This window comes from Festucalex cinctus, chromosome 8 (assembly GCF_051991245.1).
Source record: "Festucalex cinctus isolate MCC-2025b chromosome 8, RoL_Fcin_1.0, whole genome shotgun sequence".
Lineage (NCBI taxonomy): Eukaryota > Metazoa > Chordata > Actinopteri > Syngnathiformes > Syngnathidae > Festucalex > Festucalex cinctus.
In genome coordinates this window covers 1,395,001-1,421,251 of record NC_135418.1, presented here as the reverse complement: position 1 = coordinate 1,421,251, position 26,251 = coordinate 1,395,001, and the positions used below count along the sequence as shown (strand labels likewise).

Below are 26,251 nucleotides of genomic sequence, written 5' to 3'. Positions count from 1 at the left end.
GTTAAACTAGGCTTGGTTAGAGATGAGGCGTCCCCCCTAAATTTGAGAGAAATAAGGTACGCTACAACGAAGAAATATAACCAGACATGCTGGAGTGTCACAATGAGTACACTAGACGTGAAAATACGCACTGTTATGGAGGCTGACCCTCTAAACAACCAACTTAAAGTGATCACACATTTGATAAATTCTCTTACCAGTTATGACACCAACAGAACAGACGAGTTAAAATCAATGACGACCTTTTCCGACAAATTGATATCAGAAAAACAGGCCCAGGGTCAGGTTATACAATATTATGTGAAGACAATTTATCGTGTAGCTGATCCCATGAAGCTGTTAATTTCTTTAATAGGACTAAGGGAGCTTGAACAAAGAGAAGTCAGAAATAATTGGATCCAAATTAAAGGTCAAACACCATCCTGGTATTCTAATCATAAATGCCGACCAATTCCAGGCCTCAACGGTACCGGTTATTGGGAATATTGGGATCCTAGGCGACCGCGAGATATTATTACTCCCGCACAGGAGAGACGAATGTTTTGCACAGAATTCAGGCCTGAGTGGGAACCATGTTTTAGTTGCATTAATTATAGCTGCAAAGTGAGCCCAGAACCTGTCAGTACAACAACCGCAGCGAGTGTTCGCTCTCCCGCTGACCCGCTGCGTTGGACGAGAGCCAAGTTCCTGAAGCACAGCAAAAGGAGATCCTCTTTTAGAGGTAAGAGAAGCACAGCCACACTGATAAATCAGCGACAAAATGAGTGTGCCGTAGCTCAGATGAAGTTAAAACCTTGTTATTGGAATGTTATGAATTCGTGCGAGCTAAATTACCATGTACGTGGTCCTTCATCGAATACATACATGACAAATAATTTGTTTTATGAAACGTTAACTGTCAAAAGAGTTTCGATCGTTGACTATGAACACTGGATTAACGATACGCTTCCTTGGTTGTTTCCTAAAATGTACAGGAAGTGAGCTATGAATTTTTGAATGTCCAATTTTGGCCCATTTTGGCACATTCAATGTGGTCATACTTTTTCCCCCTTTGCAAATATTTTTCAGCCAGTTGACTTCAAACTTGCCATGTATAATCTCAAGACCTGAGACAACAACTGGGCAAAATATCTTGACTTTTTGAAATACTATATGACGGGGGCGGGGCATCAAATATTGCCTTTAAAATTTCATTTGTCCAGAAAGACAAAATGCTGAATAACTCCCATGTACAAGCTCCAAAAAATCTCAAACTTCTCATGCAACTTAATAGTCACGGCCTGAAGACATCTATATGATAAAATTCTGTTATATATATAGCACCACCTAGTGGTGACAATAAATGTCATACTTTACGTTTTTAGCTACTGTGCCAAGCTCTTTGAAGGGATCCAGTTGAAAATTGGTCAGACAAGCCTTAAGATGTTGATCATGCCCTACACTGAATATTGTAACTTTTCGCCAAATGGCGTGGCCGCTACGGTGGCGCAAAGTCTGGTAATTTTTCGTGGCAATAAAACCTGCTTTAACTTGACCCAGATGATCCTATCTTCTCAAAATTTCACACATTTGATGAGAGTCCAGCCCTTAAGACATCTACGTACTTATATTTCATCTTACTGATAGCGCCACCTACTGGCAATTTTTTTTCTTACGATTTTTCTTCAATGTTTTTCTCCAACCCCATTAACTGCACCTACCTCATATTTGCTCAGATGAGGGTTTCGGTCTTCATGATGTCACAATACGAAGTTTGTGAGTTTTCGCGAATCGCTGTGGGCGTGGCTAAGCGCTGTTCGCCAAGAAAACAACACCAATTTTGAGGGCCTAAACTGGCACAAAAACTCCTGAAACTTGGCACACACATCTGGCCTGGTAAAATGAGCAATATTTTATTGTTGATTGTGCTATTTTTACAAAAATGACTCAATAGCGCCCCCTCGAAATTTTTAACGAAGCAGCCCCGGTTGTACGTTTAAGCAAGAACGACGAATATTTTTAGGTGTATGAGGGAGCCCAAGACCTACAAAAAAGTCTCTTGTACCCATATGCTAAAATGAACAGGAAGTGAGTTACGAATTTTTGAATGTCCCATTTTTGACGATTTTTGCACATTCACAGGGGGCAGACTTTTGCCCACTTCTCCTACACGTTTCATCCGACTGAGTTAAGACTTGGCCTGGACCATGTCAAGACCTGAGCCAACGACAGGGGGAAAATTTTTGACTTTTCGAAATACTATATGATGAGGGCGGGGCATCAAAATTTGTGTTTCGCAATGTAAAAGGATATGCTTGATAACTCCCCGGGACATGCTCCAAAAAATCCCAAACTTGACATGTATGTTTATCGTCAAGGCCTGAAGTTATCTCTATGACAACATTCAGTTATATATGCAGCGCCACCTAGCCCTTGAGGCATGAAAAAAAAATACCCCACATACGGTATTTTGTACAAAAAATGTAAACTCATTCTAAGTGTGATAACGAAGTCATTTATGAATATTCTTTTAGTTTCCACCACTCAAAATGTTCACTGGCATCAGACTTATCCAAACATATATATATTTTTATTTATTTTTGATAGCCTCTATGGACATTAAAAGCAATATCGTGAATGAAGGATATGCTTAATAACTCCACGGTACATGCTCCAAAAAAAATCCCACACTTGACATGTATGCTTATAATCAAGGCCTGAAGGTATGACAACATTCAGTTATAAATACAGCGCCACCTAGCCCTTGAGGCTTATATAAAAAAAAAAAATACCCCACATACGGTATTTTGTACAAAAAATGTACACTCATTCTAAGTGTGATAACTAAGTCATTTATGAATATTCTTTTAGTTTCCACCACTCAAATTGTTCACTGGCTTCACACCGATCCAAACGTATGTACGTTTCCATTTTGTTTTATTCATTTTTGATTGCCCCTTTGGACAATAAAAGTAACATTGTGCAGTGAGTACAACGAGCGATGATGTATATATACACTTTTACAAAAAAATACCAATCAGGGCAACTCATTGCCTAAAAATAAATAAGGACGCTGATTTTTGCAGGTCTTAACAATCATCAAAACCCGTTGAGCTTGACACACACACTGGCAAAAAAATATTCTACATGTAAACGTTTATTATGCCATTTTCAAAGAAATTTTGCTTCCAATATGCCAGTACCCCAATGTGCCAGTACCCCAACGTGCAAGTACCCCAACGTGCAAGGACCCCAACGTGGCCCGGGCTGCGAGGGCCCTTTATAGCTGCTCGCAGCTCTAGTTTCAATTGAAACCTATGAGGGAAATGTTTTGGACTCAATTGATACCCACACCAGATGATTTGTTTTCAGTGCCACAAAAAGATTTTGATAATATTGATAAATGTGTTGTAGGGAGAATATATTCTGACCTAGATAAAAAAGAGTGGTCTGTTGGTAATTCACCTAGATGCCCCCTATATGAGGTTGAGAAATTAATAGGCACAAAATGGGTGCATAATTGTTCAGGGTTACTTGTGAATAAAACTGTAAAAGGTGTTTTGCAGGCTTGGAAAGAATTTCACACTCGTGATCTCGCTAGGACCTGGTGGGGCTTTCAAAGTTGGGAAATGAAAAAATGGGTCATGCCTTGCCTTAATGTATCATCTAATTATTGGATTAAATACCAATACTTAGCCACAGTGTATTCCAAAGAACAAGACACTTATCCAGGTACGTCATGGTCACCCTATTTATATTTTAGTCCCAGGCCTTGGATGATGACTTGCAATTCCGAAAAAACATCCTGTTTGATTCAGCTGGCCCGCGAAAATTGTGGCTCAGTGCCAAATTGGGGTGAGTTTTGCAAAGATAAATATCCTTATGCAAATTTTAGTACTCCTGAAGGAGCCCTTTGGGTCATATCACCTAATACCTAATATGGAAAAGACGAATGCAAGCTGACAAACGACCTTGTCTTAAATGGCTGAATGATTACGGGCTTACACAAATTGAATATCCAAAATTCATGCCTGATCGACCTGACGCTCTGGTGCAAATTTGGGAGGGACACGCATTTAGAAAATCGCTTTGCCAGGGTAATCAAGTCCTAGGTTTTGATTGGATTGGACCAAACAAAATTTATAACAGAGGAACTTGTTTTTCCTCTGCTGAACATTGGCTCCAATGTGGGCACGGCAGCGATCTTCATGACTGCACGTGGTATGAGAAAATTGAATTGGTATTTGTTCAAACTACAAGAGTTGTAATCGATTCCACATTAGATTTTGTAGAACAAAGTCTTGAAACCATTGGTTCAGGGTTGTGGCGAGCTATAAGTAAATCATGGAAGTGGATTTTACTTGGTTTGCTTTTGCTTACAGCCGCAGCCATAGCCTACCTCCTGACCAAAACATGCGCCAAAAAGCTGCTCCGCACCAAAAGGAAGGGAGCTCGGACATCACCAATTGAGATGAGGCCCCTCCTAGGAGGCGGGGCTGAGACTCTTATACGCTCGGGAGGAACTGGACATCGTCCACTTTGACTTTTTGGTCATCCACGCGAAATCTCCAGGGTGGAACGACAAAACAATTTTTGTTCATAAATGATGGCAAATAGGACCACTTCAGGGCATCAGGGACGCCCTGGAACTCTTAATGTGAGTAACGAAATTGAATTTTGGTCATTATTTGTGATATGGTTGGGCTACTGTTGTACGGGTAGGTGGGAATTATTACAATTTACCCGTTTCATTGTTTTGATATCGACAGTGATAAAGGTTTTAGTGCTGAGATTTTTGTTTCACACCTATAGTCTCGGGTTGGGATTGTTTCTAGTCTACCTACATGGCAGGACGAGAATCCAATGGGGGACCGCTAAAGGCATAGCTGAAGGTGTGGCCCTGCTGTGCTGGACTGTGCTAGACATGGCCTCAACCTTCACATTCCATCTGATTTATGGGCCCGTAATTCTAGAAGGATTGCTTGCCATCGCGCTGGCCATATATGTAGTTGGCCTGGTTGCTCGCCTTAAGAGTAATGTGGGACAGAAACAAATTTGGATTGTTAGAACCATTAGATTCGTGAGGTGGGGAATAACTTGGGGATTTATTTCCATTATCCTGTGGTTTGACATTGTCGACCAATTAGTATTAATTATGTGGTTTATGAGTTATGCAGCTTTTTTTGTCGTTCCATCCCGGGGAGAGAGTGATGTCAACAGAGAGCCGATTCTCTCTGTTGGTTCACTGTCATCCAGAACTGAGAGGCCGCTTGAACGGGCCAGAATCCCTCATGACGTGAAGGGCTACATTTAACCTGCTGTTTGCTCATTTGTTTTATTGTGATTTTATTTTGAATAGTGATTTTGGTTTTTGTTTTAGAACCCTACTCCACGATGTATCCTGTGCGGAACGATCCACATGAAATATGCTTGGCTGGTGGGAGGTGTTATGATGGGAAACTGCTGCTTTCCCCTCTCTACGCACTCCTGGTTCTACTGCGAGGGGCTATATGTTAAAAACAGGGATGAAGTTGACATACGACGTGACTTGGCACAATCCGACTTTCATACGGTGGTCTCTGAGTCCTCCGGCACGCTGCAGTCGGCCCGAGGGGAGCCTCGGCATCCTGAGGTATACATCGACCATCTCGGGACATGTCTGGGGTTCACCTACCCCCTGCTTCACGTTACATGGCTGCTCAGAGATGACACCCGTTGCATTACAACGCACCTTGATGATGGCACATGCCTGCTGATCTCGTCTCGGCGTTCACGCGCTGACTGGAGTCCGTGGAGAGGTGGACCTCTCCCCTTGGCACCTGCAGCCCGGCCAAGGGCTGTTCAACAGGATCCGCCGGTGTTGCAACCGGTGGAAAAGGTCGTTCCAAACGACCCTCACGAGGGTGAGGTCGCCCCAGCATCACCTGAACCACCTACTGGGGGGCCTCCGGCTGGGGGTACGAGTACTGCTCCAACTGATTTGCTCGTATCCTCCCCTTCCCCTGAGTCACTAAGTGGCTTGGGAGTCCTGGCTGAGCCATCGCCCCTCCCACTCGACGAGGATACCTCGGCATCCGAGGTGTTGAGGCGTCTCTTTGACTCCGACCTTTGCGCCTCCTCCCCCCCCCTCGCCTGACGGCCCTGTCGGCTACCGCATTGATGGTCGCAGTGGGCTCTTGGTGCGTGTTTACGATCTCTCTGAGCTGGGAGAGGGGATCTCAGGGGCTGACCACAGCCCCATGGTGATTGATGACACGGATCGCGCGGTGAGCTATTCATCTGGTGTTCATTGCGATGCCTAATGCCGGTACGGGACCTGTCTCTCGGCGTTTGTGTGTTCCCTATCTCATATCTCATGTGGGGGGTGACAGATAACACGGGCTGAGGGCTGAGCAGATGTCACCAAAAAACAAAACATTGTTGATGTCACTAACATGAATGATATGAACCTGTAACGTGTATTAACAAATGAATGCGATGATGCAATGATAGTTTGAGATAATCGCTATGTCACACAAAACTGGTATGTCACACAACACTAGTCTGAAATGTCTTTGGTGTAAGTGTCAACTTCATTAGCGTTTAAACATGCCCCATAATTGGTTAATAAACTTGTGAACCAGAAGCCAGCACAAAGCACAATACACACACATACATCCATTTACGGTAACACAGTTGCGCACACACAGCACACACTCATTTGCCATAGCACACATACTTAAATGGAGTACGGGAGTAAAGATTTTGGCCTGTCACTATGAGGTGGCAAGAAATGTGGTTTTGACATGTCACCATGAGATTGCAAGAAATGTGGTTTTGACATAACATGTATTTTATTTTGAGTGTGGTTTGGGTTTTATGTTCATATTAATCAGTATTGGTGTGGTGTATTATGAGCAAAAAGCTTTGAAGGGATTTTATTCACAAATAGGAAGTACAGTTTATTTTAAAATCATTAATGTTTTGTCAGCATAAAAAACTAGACCCTGTCAACGAATGTGTTCTGCAAAACTGTTAAGGTCACAGGTTAAGAGGAACTGAAAAAGCAGTTGTAATCACTAGACTTTTAGAACTCAGCAGTTCATCATACCACACTAGACATTTTGAACTCAACAGCAACTTTGGTACAGACTGACTGGAACACACTCATCTGTGCTTAGTCATGCTATGTTCAGCATTCCGAGGTGATAAATTAGCCGGGACAAAACGAAACGGGCGTGCAAAAAAGAGCCAGGCTCCCTCTGACGAGGAGCGCAGTTGGCTCTGTGCCCCATTTACCCCCATATGCTGAATGAGGAAGTAATTCTAACAATCAAAATAAGAGTAATTTGTGGTAGACACATTGTCTTGATTGGCTGTTAGAAGATAATAGTTACCCCTTGTTTTGATCAGTTTTATTAAAATTAAACAGCCGGGATAGTAAATGGTTAACTTCCTCAATTATCTTCTTTGAGCTACCAGTTTAGCTCAAAGATAATTAGGCCCAGGTGGTTCATCACAGAATAGCTACCTGTCGTGACCACCCAGCAAAGGGATAATCTTCTTTCAAAGCTTTTGCCCTTCTTTTTGGTTTTGGATTTTTCTTTTCTTTGTATTTTTCTTGTTTCTTCAATTGATGATCTGGAGTAAGGAGCAACAAATTGTGAGTACATGTGATTCTGTTTGGTTTAAATTTATGGTGTGAATCATTACCTCTTGTCATTAATCAACATATATTCCTTATTGCACAAATTTTGCTTTGCTATTGGTTTGAACACTGATCAAGTAATAAATCAAGAAAGACAAGATGTGGTTCAGAGTTTTCATGTGTGTTGTCACATTAATCATTGATTTCTTAAACCCTACCTTCACTTTCCTGCTTTAACACTTTTCTCTCACTATTTGAGTCATACTTAGAGATACTTTATTGAATAGATAATAGTTCCATCTACATGTTGGCTGCGTTCCCAAAATTCCTGAAAGGTTATTTCGGCTTACATAAACAAATAAAACAAGCCCTTACGGTTCTAACAAGGACAGTAAAACATATTTAGGTCATTCTAAGTGCAACCGATCATAGGGAAAGGAGCCGCTGTAAAAAGAGTGTGATTAGATTTATATCCTTAAATCATCAAAGGTTACTCTTTAAGGGCGTTAATCTAATGGAAGCCGGGCTGACATTCTAAAACTGGGGCGGTGAGAACCTAAACGAATCCTTTTCGACGCCAGCTTGAAGCGTCCCCGTCATCTCGGTAAATCCCGTGTTACTACGGTTTGAGATAAAAGGGGGGCCTTAACCCTTTGTAACGGAGAGTTGGCCAGGTAAGCTAGATCAGACAGGGGTTACAGTGTGTGGTGCTTTGTGTGTTTTGCGTTGTATTTGTATTCTGCAGTACATCTTATACAAAAGAAGAACTCATGGCTTTAACCCCACCGGGCATTTTACCCACATTACTGACCTGTTCCACAGATCTTTTGGATATTTTGGTTAGGGGGACAGCGTTCTTCACTAGTGCTGTGCATTCGACCAGAGGGCAACGGGGAAAGAGAGGAGGGTGTCTGGCTCGCCTCCGCCGGCGGGGATCGCGTCCTGGTATATTCCTTGGAAATGTGAACTGTTTCCAATAAGACGGATGAACTCCAGGGACTGGTTGCAAGAAACGACTTCTACACGGCAGTTTTCACGTTTGTGGAGACTCATCTGAAGCCATCAGTTCCAGTCGAGGCTGTTCAGTTGGAGGATTTTTCCGCGTTCCGAGCTGACCGGGACTTTGAAGCGGTTGGCAAATCGCACGGAGGTGGAATATTGTTTTTTGTAAGTAACCGCTGGTGTTCAGACATCACAGTGATTGACAAATACTGTTCTACTGTCATTGAATTGTCCCTCTTCATCATCTGCCCCATGATGGAGATGATGCATCTATTTCCCACGTATGAAAAGCTTTTCCGGAAAAACTTTACACCGCTGAGGGAATCTGTGTTTGATTGATGCTGCAAGGAAACGAGCTCTCACCGAAACCTTGGTCAGTACATACTGGGATTATGGCACGTGTACAAAACACAAACACGCATCACAATACAGTGTTCCCTCGTTTTCCGCTGGGGTTAGGTTCCAAAAAATACCCTCAATAAATGAAATCGGCGAAGTAGTTAGCTTTATGTTTTACAATTCTTATAAATGTTTTAAGGCTCTAAAATCCCCTACCACACAATTTAGACACTTTTCTCATTGAGGCATTTACATGTTCTCACATTTCTCTCTTGTTCAAACATTGATAATGTTCAAACCTTCATAAATTTTATAAAATAGGTATATTACTGCAAAAAAATATGCAAAATTGCACTTAAAAAAAAAATCTGCGATACAGCGAGACCGCGAAAAGTGAACCGCGTTATAGCGAGGGAAGACTGTACGGTCCTCCATATCCTTACTATAGATTTGAGAGTTAGCAGTTACCTTCATACCTGACAATAACTACAACCAAACGTTATCAGAATTCACATGCATATATCTACATATGCCCAGAGTAATCTCTGAAAATATGTATGCAATTGACGCAGTGCTTTGGATTTTATAGGCATATGCTCACCATATTTGCACATTTGTCGCACATTTGTCATGTTGCTTAATGAAGAAAACGCTTAATGTCCATAAAATCCAAACTATTGAGTCGACCATATTGCTATTTTAAGAGATTGATGTGGACATAAATTAGAGATGCGCATGGCAATTTTGGTGGCAATTGGTCATAGTTAACACATTAAGCTTTTTATAGTGAGTGTCTATGGAGAGGAATGACAATATAATTCAAAATACAATTGTTTATATTTTCAGAGGTTGAACTGGGCATAAAACGTAGAGATGTATGGGTGAATATTGGTGAACATTCATAAACGTTTTCTGACTTTAGGCGACATACACTCACATGAAGTGTCTTAGACAGTCCCCTTTTTCTTCTTCTTTTTTTCTTGTACAATGCTAGTTTCCACAGCAGTAAAGATGATTTGGGACAATTGCTTCAGATAGTGTACAATATACCATCTTGCTTCTAGCACTTAACTCTTTCAATCCCACGCATTTTCTGACAAGGTAACTCCAGAATCCCACCAGATTTCGCATATTTTCACCCATTTTCAATGCTTATTAGAATATTGTGTGCTATGACTAAATAGACATGGTGGGTGTCGTTTGAAAGATTGGGGTCTCCTCTTTCATTAGGAAAAAAAGTATGATTCTACCTTATTCTGTTCTTTAGTAATCATCATTTGAAAATGGCTTGATTTGACATAATTCAAGAATCTCGGGCAAAATAAGGAGAAATGAAGCTTTTTGTTAAATGATGCATTTTCTGCAAAACAGTGACTTTTACAGTAATATTTTTTGGTTTAGTGACATCTCAAATATCTCAACAGTCCTTGCCTTCCATAAAACATGAAAAAAAAAAATGAAAATGTGTTTTTGATAGCAAAATAAGGATTTATTTACATATCTGATAGCGTGTGTAAACAGCAATATTTTCACATTTCACAAACTATTTACAAAATGATTATTTACAGGAATGTTTGTGCATGTGTGTGGGTGTGCGTGCTCGTGTGTGCGTGCTCGTGCGTGCTCGTGCGTGTGCGCTATTTACGTACTATACAGGGAAATAACAGCTCCATTTTCACATTTGATAAACTATTTGCAAATTTGGGGTTATTTACAAAATATGCATGCATGAATGGGTGCATGGCTTTTGTTTTGAAACCCAACAGTGTCTTTTGTGTGATCGCGTGTGAAGCTTTCTTCTGCGTTCAGGGGGACATTGCAAGATGTTCACACGCTTGTGCCTCTGCCAGTGTAGTAGCTGCTTCTGTAAATTACAGAAAATACTGTGATCAAGATGTAATTTTTATTATTGTTGCAAGGTATTGTGATTTTTTTTACCTCTCGGTCGCACTGCGTGTGACTGCGAAGGGGCCATTTGTGTACGCTGCCCCAACTGTAATCGAATGTTGTGCAACATGCGTTAGTTAGTACGAGGTTACAGACATTGCACATACAGTATACAGAAGCATGTTTGTGAATATTCTCATCCATCCAAGTCATTTCATCCCTGTCACATTCAATATACTGAACTAGTACAATTGTGATCACTCGATTTACAGAATGCTAAACGTTAGCTTACCTCCGGGGCTTCCAGGAGCTTTCGGGGATAAATCGCTGCTGCTGCTACCTTTGCCACACTTGAATTGATCTGTTCAACTGGTGAAGGCGGCTCGAATTCGCCAAATTCGTCACGGATTCCTCGTCAGATGACGTGGACTGGTCAGAGATACGACGATGCAAACTTTCACTCCGTGTCTCAGAGAACGGCGGAGGCGGTGGCTTCTGAAGTGGGCGCCCGTGACGTTTTTGTCGCTTTTCACACTCTCTTATGCAGAATCCGGCTCCTTGATCTTTCTATTCGTCATCTCTTGACCGATCGTGACAAACGCTCTGCTCAAAAGCGTGAGCTTTTGTTTTTAGCGGCCTCCGGTTAGCCGCCGTTAGCACTCGTCTTTTCTCCCCCACCCACCGGCCCCCACCACTCCACAACACTCCGCCTTTACTAGGAAATCACATCCTTCTCGTGTAAAGAGACCATCACTGCCATCAAGAGGGCACAGTTCGTCACTACAGTGCTTCACGGGCTTAATATTCAGAGGGAAACTGCCCAAGAGTCTCATCCACCCATTCATAAAAAAAAAACACATTTGACGAACTTTTTCGTCTTCGGGTGACGCCCACCGGGTGTCACATGACGAACTAGTTCGTCGGCAGATTGCAAAGAGTTAATATAAGGATCAGAAGCTGAGCGCCGCAATGATGACATATTATCTGTTTTTTGTGAAAAAGGTCCATTCTTTTGGAGGAAGATCTGCATAGTTATTGGGGCGTGCGACCAGCTGTTGTTTGCTAAATTGCAAGAATCTCACGCCTGAGCTACTTGTTATTTTTGACGTCCATTGAAAAATCTTGGGGAGATGACAGAATCCCTCCATTTATCTTCAGGCTTGACTAATCAACCCATAACTAAACAAAATTTTACATTAGTGTAACTATAGGAATGACTGTCAAGCGATTACTTGGGCCTGGGCAGTGAGACTTAATGTTTACGGCTATTTTGTTGAGTTGAGCAGCGTCTAAACGCTCCGATGCAAGAGTAGCAATAAGCAGAGGTGGACATTCCGTCAATGACCGACGGCCATTTTGTTGATTATTGACGGGAAATTTGATGAACGAAGCATTGACGAAAGGGGCTTTCTGTCCGTCAATGTAATCATCAATACGTCAATAAATCTGGCTATCCGTCAATGACAGACGTCCCATTTCAGTGACGGATTCACAAATGATGATTGATGGAACTTTGAAGGATGCCCACGTCTTTTGACTCTCCCTAAGAGCTACTCTGATTAATAAAATGCTACAACAAATGCGAATCCACTGTGTAGTTTTAATACAAAAGACATTGAATGTCTCAAGTTTTGTTGGGAATAACAGTGAACGGTGACGTAATCTTGTTATACAATGTACATGCTGCTAATTATCCCCACCTGCATTGTCTCACATTGTGACACCATAGCAAGTGTGATTAGAGTGACTGTCACTTTAAAGAAAATAACCAGACTCTCAAAAATCATTACATTTCACAAGATGATGACGAAGGAGCATGGCTAGGAGGTCACTGTTTGTTACGTGGTCCACAGTCATGGTTTCATTAAGTGAAATGCTTCCAGTCAAAAACGTGTACACAATCTTGCTAACACATTTATGGTGCAAGCGGGAACAAACTTAAAGTAAAATGCAGAGATTAAAATGGTTCGATATTCAGATTTTTGTCATTTTGCTTTTTATGCAAATTGATGTTGGTGACAATTGCCGTGATTGGCTGTATTAACAGGAAATGCAAATCAGTTGTTACTTTTGTTTCGCTTCCAGTAACCTGCCTGAGTACATCTTTTTTCCTATTTCGTTTAAAAAAAAAAATATATCAAGACATAAATCAAAGTTCAGTTAAAAGTCAGTATCTTTACTACATGGTGTGCTGGGAGTAATTAGGAACGAATGGTGGTTATCTGGTGGGATTCATTAAGAAGTCAGACTCTCCTATGTTACTGTATGGTCAGAAGGTGACATGTTAATAAAACGAAAAAAGGGGAATTGCGTGCTGGTTACAGCACCGCCACCTGGCGGTCGGGAGGGACGAAATAGAACTTCAGTCAAAAGACTACAAGTTCATTCCGACTTATTCATGTACGCTGGCTTAACAGATATAGTACACAAGGAGACAAAGGTTCTAGGTGAATTCAAGGAACACATTGAACTCTTATTTAATGGGGTGTGATGCAGTTTGTCCTAACCTGACGTCATCGGCCAGCAGAGATCTTCATTTGCATTTGTGAGCGAGATCCAATCAGTGAGCTCTGTTTTACACAGTGCAATTGATGGCACATCAACTGAAACCATGTCTACAAAGTCTACCAAGACTCTTACTTTTTTACAATTATAAAACTTGCATTATACTTTGATATGTTCCTGCTTGTGTTTTTAAGATGTTTGGAATTTTATTTCATGAGACCATGATGACAAATGGTTTCACAAACATTGACTTGGAAGCATGTTATGCAGTGCGCTGTTTCTACAACTAGGTTTCAGTAATGCCTAGTGCATGGAGTTCCATGCGAGCCTGACTTTAATGTTAGGTTGGAAAAAACGTGTCTTAATGTATCAATTTTCTTATATTTTGTTTAAAAACGAAATAGAATGTTACACGAAAAACAATGCTGTTTTTATTTCCCCAAATATTTCAAATAAGCACATTTTAGAGCTGTCATTTTAATACTTTGATATTTTTGCTCATATCGGCTCATGCCTATTAATAAATTTTCCCGGTGTGTCTGTGAAAGCTGCTCCTTGCTCTGCAGTGCGTGCACATATAGACCAGGCATGCCGCTTGGTGCTAAACCAGAATAGCTGCTAACAAAAATATTTTTTGTCAGCCAGCATAACAAACATATCATGTAGGTATATATATGACTGTTATTATAAAATGCAAGTAAATTAATGATATATATCGGGATACGTATCGCCTTGAAGATCAAGTATTGGGATACATATGTATCGTGATATGTATTGTATCGTGACATCTGTATCGTGATACATATCGTCTCGTGAGGTTGGCGGCAATACCCAGCCCTAGTATTAATTGACACGCAGACTCAAACGCTTTCTTTTCCTTGTGACGTCCAAACAGGGCCCGTTCCATCTCTGTTTCGCAGTCAGTGTGAATTGGGCTTTATACAAGCGTTCCATCAGCAGCACCCTAATCGCCTGAATCATGCGCTTGGTGGCACCCATAGGAGAGGGGTATACTGTCAGGTTGTTGTCTCACCACCTGTCTCAGAATTTACTTTCAAATTCTGCTAAATTTTTGGCCTATTATAGTGGCCACATTTTAACCCATTAAGACCTAAAGTACATGAGAAAACATGCCTCTAAAAACTATGGGTGACTCTTGAGTCACCCCCGAAAAGCTGAAGTTTTCCTGGATATTCATCAATATTGTCAATGCCAACTATATAATTGATATCTCAGCTCCTGAAGCAGACAGAAACATAATTCCAAAACATTTCAGAGCTTACACCTTGCTCTTCAAGATGAATTCTCACGGTATTTGTGAGTTCAAAAACTCCGGAGAATACATATTGTACCGAGCCCGTTTATTTCCACCGATCAGTGGTTCGGAACAATCACAGAGTGACATTGTGTTTGTGCCGTGATATGCAACTATGACGAAACACAGGAAGCCAGTGCCGACGCCAGGGCAAAACAAACAAACAAACATACAATCAAACAAACCTAGCATGGACGAATGGACACTGCAATGAATGAGTTTTCTTTACATCTTCTGGACCTCATAATTTTCCTTTGTCTACAATAGTAGACTATTTTTCAACACAACAAACACAAATCTCTGTTTTGCTCTCATTGGTCTCATTTCATATGCATACAGGAAATAAAAAAAATAAAAAAATGATGAAAATACCCCAAAGTACAGTGCTTTTTGGACATATAGTTAATCTGCATTATTTATTTATTTATTTTTGTTACAAAACTCACATTTGAAAGATGCCGCAACTCCGTGCACTCATAGTTAACCTGCATTTTTTATTTTTTTATTTTTGTTATAAAACTCACATTAGAAAGATGCCGCAACTCCGTGCACTCATCATTGGTGATGACCCCATCGAGCAAGACACGTTGAGAGCCATTCAGTTGCATGGATGTCATGGTTACTTTAATATTGTCATAAAAGGGACTTCCACCTAAAGCAGATCACCAACAGGAGATGGACTTGAGTTTATTATCCCAGATAGAACAAGTTTGACATGATTATTTTGAGGGTTATTTTAATAAATGCAGTATTGTTGTTAACATCAGTTAATATAGTTAACACTGCAATACTCACCGTCTTGTGTTACTACCATGTTTGCCAATTCTGTTGAGTCTTTCTTCTTCTCTTCAACCAGAGTTTCAATCTCTTTCATCAGGTTTCCTATTTCCTCCGTAATCCTTGCTGCTGTCTCTCTGTCAGCCCTGAGTGAGACATGAGCAAGGATTAAATTACTGAGAAGAAAAATATTCTCTATATAAAGGGTGTCAATCTCTCAAATCAAGACAATTCGATACGCATCTCGATAATGGGGTGCGATCCGATACAAGGACGATTTGATGAAACGAAAAAATTAAACGATTCGGTTCGGTTCGATTCAGTAGGATTACGATTACGGTGTAGCGGCGCAATGATTATTTGAAAACTCAACAATTAGTTAATTGTCAAATTAATTTACAATTCTTTTGTTACTCCATTAAAGGTTTGAATATCTTGGTTCATTTAAAATGATCAAAATCTTGTGACTTTCACAATTTACATGCATCTGCCTAATAAAATACTCCACTCATAAGTTGTAACTACTAATTAATATCTTTTTCAAAGTGCTACCTTACTACATGTAAACTAATTAACTTAAAACAATTACAATTAGATAGATAGATAGATAGATAGATAGATAGATAGATAGATAGATAGATCGATACAGGACTGTCTCAGAAAATTAGAATATTGTGATAAAGTCCTTTATTTTCTGCAATGTTATTTTTTACGTCCGTGCTGTATCAGCATATCCACCTCTGACCGTGCTCCTTTTTTTAAGCTTCGAGCCAGGACAGCATGGTAGCATTTTCATTTCGTTCTCTTAACTCAAGAGTTATTGTTGACATGTACACACGCGAGCATCGGTTAGCATGTTTACAGCGAGGGAATTGAATGACACACCCTTCCGTCATCAACACAGATATGTATACTACTGGAGTATTAGTGCGCTTACTGATTTGATGAGCACATGGACATCCATGGTATATGAAAGTCGGCGGATGAGCAGCGCTCATCAACAGCTTTTGGGGACGCTAATGTTTTTATCATGTCCGAACTCCTGAAAGCCCTCATTCTCCACAACGCAGTATGGCTTAAGTGTTTAACAATAAATCGGGTTATCAAGGTCGTTATTATTACCTTTAATCTGGTCGAGTTGCGGGCGTTTTAATTGGAAGAAGTCCTGTTTGTCTGTCCGTTGTTCCATGCCAGCTCTCTTTACATGACGTTGTTCATATAAAATTAACATCGCTTACATACTTTGGGCATTGAACTTGCTGGAGCACGTTGTGTCCGCGTCTTCCAACACTTTCCTCCCAAAACCGAAAGCAAAAGCGCTCCCTGACTCACATAACTGCGACAAGTCTCGCGTGACTTTTTTATTCCCACCCACACAAAAAAACACCGTTTCCCGGGCGAAGTCTCGCGTGACTTAGAGTCGAGGAAATGCAGTTTAAACAGCTGGCTTGTGAATAATATTCTCATTCATCCAGGAGGACATTTTATTCTTAAGGCACTGAATCAATAGCAAGTGGACTGTTTTGGTGGTTTTATAAGACTGAGTCTGATTTCATATATTAGCAACATAAAACCGATTTTTGACGTCTTGAACGGGCCATCGACCGGCACAAGCTATTTTTAGACCGATACAGTAGTCCGCTTGCCGGCGCACTCGCATCGTTAAACTCAAAATTGGATTTCCGGTTCGAATCGGTTTTTGTTACACCCCTAATATATATATTTTAAAGGTGTCAGTCGATTAAAATTTTTAATCGGAATTAATTGCATGACCAATAATTAATAATCACGTTTTATACTTCAATTTATATCTACATTTTCAATAAAATTTAAATATGGTTTATTTTTCAGTCATTGATACAGTAATTTCATAACAATTGTATAAAAAAAATACAATTTAAAATATGTATTGTACGTTAAAAAAAAACAACAAAAAAAAACAAGTGTGAGTGATTTGTGTTGATCATTTTTCTTTCACTACAACATGGCATAATTGCAGTTGTAAGACAATGGTGACAGCTCAGTGCATTTTTATTTTCATATTAAGAGCTGACTAATTTTTAACATGAAGTCACGTGAAATTATGCATATTTTTAAAACTGTAAAATACAACCTAGTCCCCAGAAATATATGCATTGTTATTTAATTTATTACTGCAAAATTGTGTTAGTGTGTTCCTGAATGCTTTTATTTTATTAAGTTTAATAGGATGTGCATTGTAAAATAACGTTCTATTACTGCATATGAACCAGAAACGATCGATGTGTACTTTTCATATTAAGAGCTACCTAATTTTAAACAAGAAGTAACTTGTGATCTTCTGCACATTTTGAAATTGTAAAATACAACTTGACGCCAGTTCCCACAAATATATGCAGTATAATTTAAATTATTACTGCTAAATTGTGTTGTAGTGACTCCTTTTTGTTAAGTTCCCGGATGTGCCGTGATGCCCCTCTGAAGCGAACACGTCACTGACTGCTCGTACTTTCACTTTCACAACAGAAGACGGTGTTAGACTTTCTGGAGCTGCCGAAAAAAATAATACAGACCACCTCACATCAAAAGATCAAGTGGCTTGGAGTCACTCCAAGTGACAAGACGGCATCCATTCGGCTCTTGGTTCTCACATGGGGTTGAGAGAGGATACGTCTGAGAGCTGTAGCAACTATGCTACTGTGCTAATCGCTAACACTGGTGCTACCGAGTGCGTTCTGTCAAAGCAGGGAACTGGTGGATGTTGCCCACCGTCCAAATGGCTCCTAATGGCCACAGCTCCAATCGACCGCCTCAACAATAAAACATGGTCCACTCTGACTCAATGTCCCCTGCCTCCCCCGGGGACAAGGGAGAAGCTCTGCCGGAGGCGGGTGTTGAAGCCCTTTCTGACAGGATTCTGCCATACGTTCCCACCAGACCCTCACAATACGTTTGGGTCTGCCAGGTTGGACCGGCATCTTCCCCCGCCATCGGAGCCAACACACCACCAGGTGGAGATCAGTTGACAGCTCCGCCCCTCTCCTCACCTGAGTGTCCAACACATGCGACCGCAAATCCGATGACACGACAACAAAGTCGATCATCGAATTGCGGCCTAGGGTGTCTTGGTGCCAAGTGCACATGTGGACACCCTTGTGTTTGAACATGGTGTTTGTAATGGACAGTCAGTGACGAGCACATAAGCACAATAACAGAACACCACGGTTCTGATCGGGGGGCCGTTCCTCCCAATCACGCTCCTCCAGGTCTCACTGTCACTGCCCCCAGCAGAACAAGGGAGTCCCCAGAGGGCACGCTCTCCAGCAAACCCTCCAAGGACTCCAGAAAGGGTGGGTACTCTGAGCTGCTGTTTGGTGCATAAGCACAGACAACAGTCAGGACACATCCCCCCACCCAAAGGTGGAGGCAGGCTACCCTCTCGTCCACCGGGGTAAACCACAACATGCAGGCATCAAGCCAGGGAGCAATAAGTATGCCCACACCTGCTCTGCCCCTCTCACCGTGGGCAACTCCAGAGTGGAATAGAGTCCAACCCCTCTCGAGAGAATTGGTACCAGAACCAAAGCTGTGTGTGGAGGTGAGCCTGACTATATCTAGTCGGAATTTCTCAGCCTCACACACCACAACTCGGGTTCCTTCCCTGCCAGAGCGGTGAAATTTCATGTTCCCAGAGCTCGCTTCAGAGCGAGCTGGGGGTTGGACCGCCAAGGCCTCCCCCTTTGGCTGCCACCCATCTTACTGCGCATCCGACCAATTTGGCCCCGCTCACAGGTGGTGAGCCCATGCAGAGGGGGACCCATGTTACCTTTTCGTGCTATGCCTGGCCGGGCCCCATGGGTATCGGCCATCAGACGCTCGCCTTCGAGCCCCGCCTCCAGGCCTGGCTCCAGAGGCGGGCCACGGTGACCAGCGTCCGGGCAAGGGAAAACGTAATCCATTTCTTGTAATCATCATAAGAGGTCGCTGAGCCATGCTTTGTCTGGTCCCTCACCTAGGACCTGTTTTCCATGTGTGACCCTGCCATGGGCATAAAGCCCCAGACAACATAGATAGCTCCCAGGATCATCGGAACACGCAAACCCCTCCACCACGATAAGGTGATGACTCACGGTGGGGGAATCAAGAATGTAAAATATCAAAATCAAACACATGGATCCAAGCATGAAATCAAACGCATGAAAAAGAAACCAATAATTTAAAAAACTTTTTTTTTTTTGTAAAATTTTGATTGACTATCAAGTGGACGAATCAAACATGGAATTTGTATTCATAAGAATTTCTTACTTTTGTTTGTCTCTCAATTTTCTCGGCATGATATCTTCTGGGGTCCAGGTATCCTTAATAAAAATAAATAAATAAATAAATAAATAAATCTAGATATATTTAAATTGCAAATACTTGAAGAACGACTCAGGCTTGAAATACTCACGGGATCAACAAATGTGATTCCAAATGCTTCATATCCAAAGTACATCAGTTCTTTCTCCAGCAGGGATCGCTGAATGAATCGCTTCACAGTCTAAGGGTTAAAAAAATATTTTGTTATACCTCAATGATTTAAATCAACAAATGTTTTTTTATGTAACGGGATATGGACATTAAATGTAAAAATAGTGTGATCAAATTAAATAGTGGATGAGGTTAGCAGAGGTGGGCACATCCGTCTCTCATCTCTTCCCGTCGTTGATGGATGTCCATATTTTCGGCGCGTGACCACATTTTTCGGCAAATGATATGACACAAAGCCTTGAAAAAATACACTGGGCATATTTACTGACCCGTATCGACAGAATAAAACATGCTTCAGTCGCTGTTCAGTCCCTATGTATGTATGTATGTATGTACGTACAGTAAAACCTCCGCTGACGAACGCTTAAGCTCCCGAACTTTTCGCCTCAAGAACATTAAATTCGCGAGCATATAGTCTCTGCTGACGAACTAGTTTTCGGCGGACGAACCAAACCACGCGGTCGAACAGCGCCACGGTGGCGGCCACGAGAAGCTGATGCACGCTCACGGCGTCCCAGTTCGTCACCTCCGTTCTTTGAGTGCGGACGCGGTTTGTGTTTGATAGACATTTTGGACCATATTGAGTGTACTTTTGCTATTATGGGACCGAAAAAGACCCCACCACAGGCTAGTGTTAAGCCTAATGCTGCGTTCTCACCAAAAGCGAGGGACGGCGATTCGGCGGCGCGTTTGCATTGTAGTCAATGGAGTATGCACCACTAAAAAAAGCGAAAGTACTATCACGTACCTCAAAATAGGAGAAAATAGTGCCACGGCTGTTTAGTCCCAGGAAAGAAGTGAAAGTAGTTGGCGGTGCTCACTTTTTGTTGACTCGCTAAAGTGCTCCACTTCCTTGTTCACCAAGGGACACGCCTCCTCCGCTCCGGTGAGCACAAAAGCGCGAATGAGCGGCAACCGTTCCATAAACACTCTACGCGGTGAAACGCTCGCGAATGAAGCGTTCCAGTTCGCCTTTTCGGATTTGGTGAGAACGTAGCATAAGAAGACATTAAAGAAAATTACGATCGAGCAGAAGAAGGAGATCATTGAAAAACTCGAACGAGGTGTGCGTTTGTGTGAGTTAGCGTACCAGTACGCTAAGTCTACCATTGCTACCATCCTTAAGAACTACCATCACAAAGGTAAATAAAACGACTTTATTATACAGTACAGTTTATTTCTTTAATTACAATACAATAGCACATTTATTATACATAAAATAAGGTATATTTTTGTGTAGTTTTAAGGCTTATTTAGTAGAAAATTATGTTTTATAGGGACCTGGGAACGGATTATTCTCATTTTAATGGTTTCTTATGGGAAATAAATGTTCAGAAGAAGAACTTTTCGCCTTACACATATTTTCTGGGAACCAATTATGTTCGTGAGCTGAGGTATCACTGTTTGTATGTATGTATGTTTGTATGTATGTATGTATGTATGTATGTACGTATGTATGTATGTATGTATGTATGTATGTATGCATGAATGAATGTATGTAAAGCCGCTTTTGTCACTCCACTTGGTTTTTGGGAGTTTAATCGAATGCCCCAGGGCGTAATCAATGCACCCAGCACATTCCAACGCCTTATGGAGCGGTTCATGGGTGACCTACATTTAAAAGAGGTTCTTGTCTTTCTGTATGATCTCATAATCTTCTCCAACACCCTGGAAGACCATGAACACCGTCTTTTGAGAGGACTCCAACGTTTGAAGGACTATGGCCTGAAGCTTTAGTCAGAGAAGTGTAAATTCTTCCAGGCATCGGTGCACTGTCTTGGCCACATTGTCTCGGCGCAGTGAGTGGAGACAAACCCGGAAAAGATCAAGCCTCTGAAATCCTGGACAGTTCCTCAGACACTCAAAGAGCTACGCTCATTCTTCGGGTTTGCAGGATATTACCACAGATTCATTCACGGCTATCCAGCCATTGCCAAGCCCTTGAACGACCTGACAAGGGGGTACACCCCAGCTCCTCGGCATGGCCGAAAACCAAAAATCATTTCCAATCAGCCTTTTCATGAAAGGTGGTCCTCTCTCTGCCAACAAGCGTTTGAGACTCTGATTGAAAAGCTAACCACATTTCTGGTATTTGGTTTTGCCAATCCAAAAAAGCCCTACACACTGATGCAAGTGCTAAAGGACTTGGAGCCACATTATAGCAGGAGCAGGAAGGAAAGCTAAGAGTTATAGCTTATGGCAGTCGGGGACTATCACCTTGTGAAGCCAGAACTCAATACTTGAGCTAATTGCTATTGCTGTAAATGTGTTTGGCATTTGTCTCATTGGAGGTTTGGCCCTGTTCTACAGGCCAGGCTTTCGACATTGATGGTGAGCTAAAAAGAACCAGGCCTTAGAGCCTAGCCCCTTGGGACTGAGACTCACGGAATCGCATCTGCCCTGCTGGGTCGGTTGGTAGGGCCCCTACCAACCCCTACCGTAGGGGGCTCCTTGCAGCCCATAAAAGTTTTCCTGCTTCCACACAGCCCACTGCTACCCACTCAACACAACCCACCAACACGCTTGCGCCAACCTACCTCTGGACAACTGGTCATGGCTGGAGTGGGTTGTCAATGAACTGTGGGCAGATGGGGCTGACTACTTTTTGTGTTGCTGATACCTATCAAGTGTTGCTGGACATTGCAGTACTGCTGGATGCTTGCTTGTGTATTGAGACTATTAGACCTGCAATCACTTGGTTCTGACACTAATACAGTGCGAATTCTTGGTTGATGTTTTCATTAGTTGTACAGAGAACATTGAACAGAATTGAAATATGGATAAGCGTCTTCTATGATTGAATGGCCATTCACCCCTTTGACTTTGTTTTTATTGTCCATTCGTGTTGTTTGTATGTCAATTTATTTAAGAATACATGGTACCAAACTCATATCCTGTTTCTTTGCACTCCCTACTTGAGTCGAACACTAGATTTCTGATAACTAGCCTATTCAGTGTCAAGTTTTTTTGCTTACCTTACTTGCTTAGAGTATTGCTACCCAACACTAGGGTTACATGTGTGTGGGGGTGAGTGTGTGTGTGTGTGTGTGTGTGTGTGTGTTCTGACATTTCTATCCGTGAGGGGCACCATCGGTGGGAGCACACCAACAGTGGGAGGTCCAAAAACCAAATGGGGCCCACCGGATTTCAATTAAAATGAGTTCAGCAGCTCTCCCTGATGCTGCCATTGCTTTTTTTTTCCATCTCTTAAAATGAAATGAACCGCAAAGGTGACAAAAAGTGGGTGTGTGTGTGAAGGTGTGTATCCTCCAGCCGGCCCAGACCGGAAGTCAGGATATACACCTCCCGTGATTTCGGATACACATCGCGTGAACCTGAAACCTCTGGCCAATCACCGTTAAGCAGAAGACTGGAAGGAAGAAGAAGATTGAGTAAATAAAGTAAGAATGTAAGAATTGAGTAAGAATTGTTTTTTTTTTTTAAACTTAACCTCTGTATGCTTGAATTAATGAATTTGTACACAACAGGGAGGCATTGATGTGCTTATATTTTGGCGTTATATCGTGATGTTTGTTGCTAATATAAAATGTTTTGCGTGATGTACTTGAATCAACTGGCATTGTCATTTTTCCTGTTGTGTTGGTCTCACTGATCTGTATATATTACTGGATAGCCGATAGCCCATACACGCCCATGCAAGTCGTTGAAGCGACACGGCAGCCATATTACTTCTCCCATCTCGCGAGTCTGTTTAAACTACTTTTGAACCCCTTTTCTTTTGTCGCTCAGTTGCTAGACCCAGGGCTCGACAGTGCGAGCATTTCACTCGCAAATGCGGGCAATTTTAAAGTGCGCGCTGGTGAAAAAAAATACCGCTGCTTTAAATTGACCCAGATGATCCTATCTTCTCAAAATTTCACACATTTGATGAGAGTCCAGCCCTGAAAACATCTACGAACTTACATTTCATCTTACTGATAGCGCTACCTACTGGCAATTATTTTTCTTATGATTTTTCTTCAACGTTTTTCACCAAGCATGTTAACTGCACCTACCTCATATTTGCTCAGATGAGGGTTTCAGCCTTCATGATGTCACAACACGAAGTTTGTGAGTTTTTGTGAATCGCTGTGGGCATGGCTAAGCGCTGTTCGCCAAGAAAACAACAACAATTTTGAGGGTCTAAACATGCACAGAAACTCATGAAACTTGGCACACACATCTGCCCTGGTTTTTACAAAAATGACTCAATAGCGCCCCCTAGCAATTTTTGACGAAGCAGCCCCGCTTGTATGTTTAAGCAAGATCTTCAGAAATTTTTAGGTGTACGAGGGACCCAAGACCTACAAAAAAAAAAAAAAAAAAGTCTCTTGGACCCATATGCTAAGATGAACAGGAAGTGAGCTACGAATTTTCGAATGTCCCATTTTTGATGATTTTTGCACATTTATAGGGGGCATAATTTTGCCCACACTTCTCCTACACGTTTCATCTGACTGACTTCCCATTTACAAGTTCCAAAAAATCCCAAACTTCTCATGCAACTTAATAGTCACGGCCTGAAAACGTCCATATGATAAAATTCGGATATACATATAGCGCCACCTAGTGATGACAATAAATGTCATACTTTACATTTTTAGCAACTGTGCCAAGCTCGTTGAAGGGATCCAGTTGAAAATTGGTCAGAAAAGCCTTAAGACGTTGATCATGCCCCACACCGAATATTATAACTTTTGGGCAAAGCTCATGGCCGTTACGGTGCCGCAAAGTCTGATGATTTTTCGTGACAATAAAACAGCTTTAACTTGACCCAGATGATCCTATCTTCTCAAAATTTCACACAATTGTTGAGAGTCCAGCCTTTAACACATCTACGAACTTTTATTTCATCTTACTGATAGCGGCACCTACTGGCGATTTTTTTTTTCTTACGATTTTTCTTCAACGTTTTTCTCCAACCACGTTCACTGGACCTACCTCATATTTGCTCAGATGAGGGTTTCAGCCTTCATGATGTCACATCACGAAGTTTGTGAGTTTTCGCGAATTGCTGTGGGTGTGGCTAAGCGCTGTTCGCCAAGAAAACAGCGTCAATTTGGAGGGTCTAAACTGGCACAGAAACACATGAAACTTGGTACACACATCTGGCCTGGTAAAATGAGCAACATTTTATCGTGTATTGGGCTATTTTTACAAAATGACTTAATAGCACCTAGAAATTTTTAACGAAGCAGCCCCGGTTGTAAGTTTAAGCAAGATCTTCGGAAATGTTTAGTTGTATGAGGGAGCCCAAGACCTACAAAACAGTCTCTTGGACCCATATGCTAAAATGAACAGGAAGTGAGCTACGAATTTTTTAATGTCCCATTTTTGTCGAGTTTTGCACATTTAAAGGGGGCACACTTCTCCTATACGTTTCATCTAAGTTGTTTCAAACTTGACCTGGACGATGTCAAGACCTGAGCCAATGACAGGGGAAAAAATCTAGAATTTTCGAAATACTATATGATGAGGGCAGGGCATCAAATTTTGTGTTTCGCAATGAAAGAGGATATGCTGAATAACTCGACGGTACATGCTCAAAAATATCCCAAACTTGACATGTATGTTTATAGTCAAGGCCTGAAGGTATCTCTATGACAACATTCAGTTATAAATACAGCCCCACCGAGCCCTTGAGGCATTAAAAAAAAAACACACACACACACGGTATTTTGTACAAAATTTGTGTGATAATTAGGGCTGTCAAAGTTAAAGCATTAATAAACTAATTAATCACAGAAAAATGTCGCATTAATCACGTATTAATGCAGATTTTTTTTTCTTTTTTTTTTTTGTGCATTTGTGTGCGTGCGTTTGCATGCGTGTGTGTGTGCGTGCGTTTGCATGCGTGTGCCTGCAAATACGTATAAATTTATACTCATTAATTCACCTAAAACCTCATAAAAATCCCATTACCCTTCACCTTAACCAGGTACTTCTGAGTCTCGCCAGAGTCGTGAGGTTCAAATGGTCAAGAGACCAGAGAAAAGGTCAGAAAAGATAAAAAGAAAAGAAAGATAAATCAAAGTGAAATCCAGCACCGACCATACACTTCCTGCCTTCCCCGTGGTTACAAAATCAAAGTCTTACGCCAACCCCAGAAGCCTCTAAATTCCAACAAATTAACGAGATCTCAAGAGACCAGAGGAAAAACTAAAGAGAGGAAGGAGGGAAGGATCGATGAGGCAGAGTGAGATCCATAGAAACCAGTACATCCAGTCCATCAAAGTGAAATCCAGCACCAACCAAACACCTCCTGCGTGGTTACAAAGCCAGAGTCTTATGCCAACCCCAGAAACCTCAAA

General features: G+C 41.6%; 1 protein-coding gene and 1 long non-coding RNA gene across 4 annotated transcripts in view; one reads left to right on the top strand and one right to left on the bottom strand.

Annotated features, from left to right (window-relative positions):
- The window catches only part of LOC144023250 (prolyl 3-hydroxylase 1-like), a 137,067-nt gene that overhangs the window by 41,228 nt on the left and 69,588 nt on the right, over nt 1–26,251 (bottom strand). For 2 of the 3 annotated variants that reach the window (XR_013284511.1, XM_077528459.1), the window contains exons 6-9: nt 19,861–19,950; nt 19,716–19,768; nt 15,450–15,577; nt 15,179–15,306 (exon numbers count right to left, since the gene is read on the bottom strand). The exons of the other annotated variant lie outside the window; for it this stretch is intronic. Coding sequence is in view for 1 of the 2 variants with exons in the window: in XM_077528459.1 (XP_077384585.1) it covers nt 15,179–15,306; nt 15,450–15,577; nt 19,716–19,768; nt 19,861–19,950 (399 nt within the window). In the remaining variant the exon portion in view is untranslated. The remainder of the gene's footprint in view (nt 1–15,178; nt 15,307–15,449; nt 15,578–19,715; nt 19,769–19,860; nt 19,951–26,251) is intronic. 3 annotated transcript variants of the gene reach the window in all.
- Nucleotides 2,567–7,764, top strand: LOC144023252 (uncharacterized). The gene is made up of 2 exons (XR_013284513.1): nt 2,567–4,636; nt 5,360–7,764. It is a non-coding gene; the product is annotated as an uncharacterized LOC144023252 (long non-coding RNA).